General features: G+C 40.4%; 1 protein-coding gene across 3 annotated transcripts; it reads left to right on the top strand.

Moving 5' to 3' along the window:
* Window positions 1-1,693: 1,693 nt before the first annotated feature.
* On the top strand, window positions 1,694-6,459 carry LOC112895208 (KH domain-containing protein At1g09660/At1g09670-like). 3 transcript variants are annotated; one of them, XM_025963138.1, is made up of 7 exons: window positions 1,694-2,344; window positions 2,900-2,985; window positions 3,696-3,841; window positions 4,362-4,478; window positions 4,569-4,685; window positions 5,601-5,744; window positions 5,829-6,459. In XM_025963138.1, exons 1-7 carry the CDS (start codon window positions 2,235-2,237, stop codon window positions 5,997-5,999), a joined length of 891 nt encoding a protein of 296 aa, XP_025818923.1. In that variant the 5' UTR covers window positions 1,694-2,234; the 3' UTR covers window positions 6,000-6,459. The 3 variants fall into 3 exon arrangements, with proteins under 3 accessions (XP_025818923.1, XP_025818920.1, XP_025818922.1); XM_025963137.1 differs by having other exon boundaries at window positions 2,223-2,344; window positions 2,434-2,985; XM_025963135.1 differs by having other exon boundaries at window positions 1,696-2,985.
* Window positions 6,460-6,740: the final 281 nt, after the last annotated feature.

Raw genomic sequence — 6,740 nt, 5'->3', positions numbered from 1 at the left:
TAGCTAATGGCGACAGTTTGCTTCTCAAAAAGATAAAACCCAACCCAATTAAAGCGCCTGATAGCCTGCTTTGTCCATGGAACACAGCTGGACGGACAACTCAGAAAGTAACGGATGTGGTAGAAAAATGGCATGTCATTTCTTTTCTCTCTCTTTTGAAAAGATTGTACAGTACAGGTCATCTCTTAATGAGACAGTATACACGAAACGTATATGAGCTGGTGGTAATTTTGGTGTTTCCAGAAACAATATTCCCTTAAAAAATATGTCCAGTAATAATACAAAGAACATAGCAGCCAATATATAAATTTACACAAAAAATATATTGAAAAAAAGAAGAAGATGGAGTCTCTTCTTGTTCCTTCCCCTGTTCTGCAGTAGCACGCGCGTCTCCATCATCCAGCGAAAGCTTACTATCCTCACTACATGACGCCTCTTCTAATTTACACCGACGGGAATGGCATGTTTGGTCAGGCTTGAGCTGTGCTTACTTATCTTATAATAAATATGATTAGCCTTGTGTGATCAAGCTAGCTAGATAGCTAGCTCCCATAGCCATGATTAGTCACGATCCATGCAGCCCATAGCTAGCTAGCTAGCTAGGCTGTTGCATGAAGATGAGCCCGGCCGATCTCCAGGTGCCTGACGGCAACTCGTGTTCCGTTGTGGCCGCCGCTGCCCTAGCACGTTACGCGTGGGCCAAATATACTAAAGCAGGCGCTTCATTGTCAGCCTGCCTGCCTGTCTGATTGTCTCCAGTGCATACCTGTACATGAAACCCCCATTTATTTATCTATATATTCGTCCAGTCAAATGATGACCAGGCCAACTCTTGATCGGTTTGGTACTAGTAGATTACAAACTCTAGCAGCAAAAAAAAAAAAAGAAAAACATCACAAAAATTGTCTCAAATAATGCGTGCCAAGCGGGCGGCCGCACAGGGCTAGAATAAGGCCCACAAGACAGGCCAAAATTGCCTGCTGAAACGTCGACGGCTCCGCATGCTCCGTGGCGAGGTGAGTATGCTTGGACGCGTGATGAACGGCCCAGAGGGGGGGGGGGGGTGGTGCGGGTGCGCTTGGCTAGCTGGAGGAGTCAACGCCCCTCAAACGGACACCTAGATTCCGTTAACTGAGTATAGGAAATTTTTATACTACAGCATGGCTAGGAGTACACGTCAAAATACCCCAACAAATCAACGTATCACTAATTCGTGTGGTGTTGATTGGTTTTACGGCGCCAGGTAACAAAGACGATCCTTATTTGTTAACCCTGTCGATATGAATTTTTTAAGACATAGGTATATGCATGATTAATACTATATGATAAATTTGTATTAAGTTTCTGGAAAAGAAATCATTGAACAAAGAAGAAGTTTGCATGAAAGGGAGACAAGTTAGTATTACTATATTACTTGTGCAATATGAAATATATCTATGAGGTAATTAGTAATACTCTATAAAACAATATCAATGGAATAAAAACAAAACCCATGTCATTTCATAAACAGTATATGTACTCATTAAATGTAAACCCTATAATTCATGTCATATCTAATAGAAGGATTTAAACTGTGTGATATTTTAGAGATTTTCTTTAGATGTGCTTGACCATCAGCGTCGCTGAAACAGTGACGGGTGCACGTAGCAAAACGAGTAAAACAACCACAAGCCTAATAACACTTGAAAGGAGAGAAAAAAATTCGACGAACTGAGAGGAGCAAAATTACAGAGGAAACTCCAGAAGCGGAGAGACCTCAATCATCTGGATTTCTGCGACATATACTGGAGGGAGAGAGAATCCAAAGCCCTCCTTTGGGTTTGTCTCTTCCTCTCTCCTCCCTTCTCCCACCCACCCCCTCTCTCTCGCTGTGGGTGTGCTGTGGAGAGGAGAAAGGAAGGAGAGCAAGAACCAACACCAGCAAGAGTTGCTGCCAACCCTGCACAGCCTGGGCGTTCATCACTGATTGCCCGCCTATTACCTTCCTCTTTTGTGATTTAGAATCACCCATCTATCCCTTATATATCTATCTTCTCGGTTCTCTGTGAACTCTCTTCTCTTCTAGATTTCCCAGGCCTCAAGATAGGCCTCTGCACCTAAGCTTGCCGAGTAGCTGCTGTTCTTGTTTTCTTGGTTTCGTAGTTCTTGGATTTTTGGGGTTTTAGGTCTCTTGTATCTTCCCCTAATCTTGCAAAATCTTGTGGAGAAGTTTGTTGTTTCGCTGTTTGGGGACCATGGATGAGAGGATTCCACCGCCGTCCCCCTTGCAATACTCGCCGTCTCCTGTTCATTCTTCCCCCCATCCCCTAAATTCTCTGAGGTATTCTTCCTCTGAAAGAGAAAGGTGCGTTTCCGCTTCGCTATTTTGCTCTTGATTTTTTTTTGTTCTCAGCGATTGTTATCCCTATTGTTTTTGGCCAAGTTTTGTTTTAGTTTTTGATCCTGCCCATTCGGAATCTTTCTGAGGAGCACGAGATTTGATGCCGCTGGTGGAGATTTCTGCTTAATTCTAAACTTCCGGATGTGATGTTTGGCCTTGATCAATGCTGCCGCTTGTGATGGAGTGATCTGTAAAAATAGGGATTTTTGGTGATCGCTCGCTATAGATTTGTTTATGCTGTTCCCCGACGACGGCTACTAGGCGTAAACAGGAGCTGTATGTTTGACTGGCTGTTAAGGGTGTAAAATTTATGTGTAATAAATCGCTCATTGGCGATGGTCACATGTAAATTTTGATTTGATGGATCATGCTGTATAAATCATATCAAAGTTCTTGCCATTACATTTCATTCTGTGGGCTTATAGTTATTTTAGATCCTTCAAGTTATTTTTTTATGTATCAGGCGATAATAATCTCAGCAGCGACTACTGTGATACTAACAACATGCTTGTTTGGCAGATATCTGGCTGAGTTGCTTGCAGAGAGGCAAAAATTGGCCCCATTCGTGCAAGTTCTTCCTTTCTGTACCAGGCTCTTAAACCAAGGTTTGTTTCCTTTGCCTCCAGGCATTACTAGTGTTGCTAGTTGTATAATTTTTTGTTACTTCAACTATTTTGTTTGTTAATGGCGTGAGACATTCACTTTCACTTGCTCTTATGTTTAGTTCTCTTGAAGTCTTTTATGTTAGGGCTGTTAATCATGTATTCGTGTGAAGTTTTGATGATTGTCTCTACACTTTCTTCTTCTTGGGTATAGAATCATCATGTCTGGTATAGCCGGTATCTTGTTGATCAGAGGAGTTAATTAGAGGATTGTTTTGACTGGATTTTGTTGATTCATTTCTCAAATATCCCAATATCCTATTGCTTATTGCTTTATTTATGGTTATAACATGGTAATATTCCATTGAGTTCTGGCCCTAAACAATATCTTCTGTTCAAGTTGACTTCATGTGGTAGAAAATGGCTGTTGGTTTGTCAACCACAGATTTTTATCCTAGAAATGGTCACTGTACAGCTTATGCTTATCTTAAGAATGGTCATTGTGCAGCTTATGCCTATTTTTAGCAAAGTGGAGTGTTGAGTGTTTACTCTTATTGGCACAGTGCAGTAGTTCATGTCATTGTACAAAATTTTGAAATCCCACACAGGTTGCTTTTGCCCCAATTTAGAGTGCATACAAAGTATTAATACCATTATTATTTCCAACTTATATGTATCATTGTCTAATTGAGTTAACGTTCTATTTAATGCAGAGATTTTGCGGGCATCTACTATGGCGCCTAACCATAATTTTGTTGATCCTGAGAGAATCGAGCATGGTAGCCCATTAAGGTTACCTGGCCACCCTGTGAATGGTCAGCCAATGGATCTGGAGGGCTGGTCAGGGATGCAAACAGAGGTACATATTCAGGCAACTGTTGATTTTATTCTTTTTGGTATTACATGCTTTTTTGGTCATTCGATTGAAAGTTGAAAAATGCAAATAGGTGGTGGACATTGCGTATTTTATTTGAGCATACTGTGCATCTTACTTTGGAGCTGCCACTAATTATGAGTAATCTAATCTACCAATAGAAGTTTTTTTCAGACACTTGGACATGGGTTTAAATAACATGACTTGTAAATAAATAAGGAAAGCTTAAAAAATGAAGATTATTTTGTCATGTCAGATAGTTTGGACACTTGGACCATGCGATTAAATAACGTGACTTGTAAACTTTAACGAGAGCATTTAAAAATGAAGATTATTTTTCGATGTCAGATTATATTGCTGACAAACACGAAACATTCTGTTGCTGTTTATGGAGAGAATGATTGTTTGAAATGTTCTCATTGAGGACCTAAATTCTTTATATTCTTTCTTCCTTAGCTTATATTGTTAGCTTCTCTTAATATGGGGAATTGTTCAACTCTCTCAGCAAATGGGAGTTCTGCAAGCATCATCAATGGGCTGGAATGGTGCTCCTGCACTTGTGGGCACTCCTGTTGTCAAGAAAGTTGTGAGGCTGGATGTTCCAGTGGACAAGTATCCTAATGTATGTGTAGCTTATGTAAATTCATTCCTTTTAACTTTATTGAATGTGAGATGCCATATCTTGAATGTTTTACTCTTTGGATGTGATTAGTACAACTTTGTTGGTCGCTTGTTGGGCCCCCGGGGTAACTCCCTGAAAAGAGTTGAAGCCTCAACACAATGTAGAGTTTATATTCGAGGACGTGGTTCAGTGAAGGATTCTGTTAAGGTAACTACATGTCTGTTGTAACTTCTTTTTTTATATTTCTCTATCTTAATATATCGCTGCTATTAATTAGAATCGTTTGGCATTTTTAAATGTACCATGTGTAGTTGTGGTACTCTTTATGTGGATTTTGAAAAATTAAGTATATTTTCACATGGTTAGATAGCAGATATATTGCATCATTGATATCATGGAACACTTGTGTGGCCCTTACTGATATGCCATTATTACTTAGTTAATTTCACTCAGATGCATTACATAATGCTTATATTGTGACTCTCCATGCTATGATAGTTACACTAGATGTATTGTGAAAAATGCTAAGGAAGGTTAAAATTTTCTGTTTCATATGTAGTGTCTACTGCTTGAGCTATTTATAGTATTATAAACTGCAATCTGGGACTCAGTAAGGATGCAGTTTCTATTTAGGTCTAATCTGGGAGCCGTGAAATGATGTAGCATTTAAAGTAACTGAGTTTTGTTTCCAACTTGATGATATATCGGATTTAAAGTTTTAAGTTTACCAGTAAATCAAGTAGAAGGGCTATTCTAGTTTAAATGTAATTAGTCAGCATTTATATGATGCAGTTTAGATGTGTTTAACGATTGTATTCTCCGTCGACACATAAAATTTCACCTATGCAGTTTCCTGAATTTTATAATAATTTACCTAAAAAATCCATAGTTGCATCAATGAGCTTCAAGGACCCTTGAACTCTTTTTTTTAAAAAAAAATCTCTGGCAGCTAAGATAGTAATATATTGTGATCATTGCTTTCTTGTTACATCTAATTTGTGGCTCAGTGTAAGAAATCCCAGATCCAAAGTAATTATTGGGTTCATTACTTTTTAATACCTCTACTTTACATGCCCACTCCTGATGCAAATGTCCTGAAAAAAAATATTATTTGATCCACAGGAAGACAAATTGAGGGATAAACCTGGGTATGAACACCTCAATGAACCACTGCATGTGCTTGTGGAAGCAGAGTTTCCAGCAGATATCGTTGATGGGCGTCTGAGTCAAGCTGTGTCCATCCTAGAGGATCTTCTGAAACCAATTGTATGTACCCTCATTCCTCTTTGCTGGCATTCTACTATATAGTAATTTTGATATATACTGTCAGCTAACTGGAGCTGTTGTTAGGACGAGTCCATGGACTACTACAAGAAGCAACAACTAAGGGAATTGGCAATTCTAAATGGCACACTGAGGGAGGAAAGCCCAAGCCCTCACCTCAGCCCAAGCCCTCACCTCAGTCCTAGTGTGTCCCCCTTCAACTCCACTGGGATGAAGCGGGCGAAAACAGGGCGGTAATCCCGATTCCGTAAGCTTCACCCTCCAAAATCAATCATGGTTCAATGTCCCATTACAAGCTGCTGCTGCTGCTGCTGCTGCTGGAGATGATTGGTGATGCATATGCTGGGATCATCAGTGCTGCTGGCCTATGCCTGCTATGATCTATGCGCTTTATCGACATACAACATGTCTGTCCTTGGACTAATGGTCTCTGTGGGCTTGTGTTTGACTCTATTATTATTTATTCTTTGTGCACCTGACTGCCTAAGTATTAACATTATTGGTTTGGGTAAGTTAACAAGGCCCGGTTGGCCAGTCACTCTAGAAGCTGGGGTTCAATGTGTCGGACAATAATAAGGTTCCGTTTGGTGTACCTGAAATAGTTGTAATATGTCAAGTGCTGATGCTTTTGTGTGGTGCTAGTACAAGACAACCAGACAGCCATAGTTGAGACAATGATTATTTGCATTCACATTTAGTCGATGTCTTTGTCATGCCTTCTACATGGTTCATCTCATCTACCTGAAATGAAACCCGTGCAAATCGCCTCTACGGGCAGCGCCCATGTTGTATTGTGTCTGACGATGGTGATGGGCAATTTGCTTAGCTGCAAGATCTTGTTCATGTTCCATGTGCAGGTTGTGGCCTAGATCTCATGTGCAGGGTGGCAGTTTCAGGCCATTAAAGCGCCGCAGACCAAGGCTACGAGCCTGCTGGTGGGGCGCCGAGCCGACCTGGCATGAAAGGCCAGTGCAGCAG

The sequence above is a fragment of the Panicum hallii genome, chromosome 5 (genome assembly GCF_002211085.1).
Source record: "Panicum hallii strain FIL2 chromosome 5, PHallii_v3.1, whole genome shotgun sequence".
Classification (NCBI taxonomy): domain Eukaryota; kingdom Viridiplantae; phylum Streptophyta; class Magnoliopsida; order Poales; family Poaceae; genus Panicum; species Panicum hallii.
This window is presented reverse-complemented; position numbering and strand designations above follow the sequence as displayed.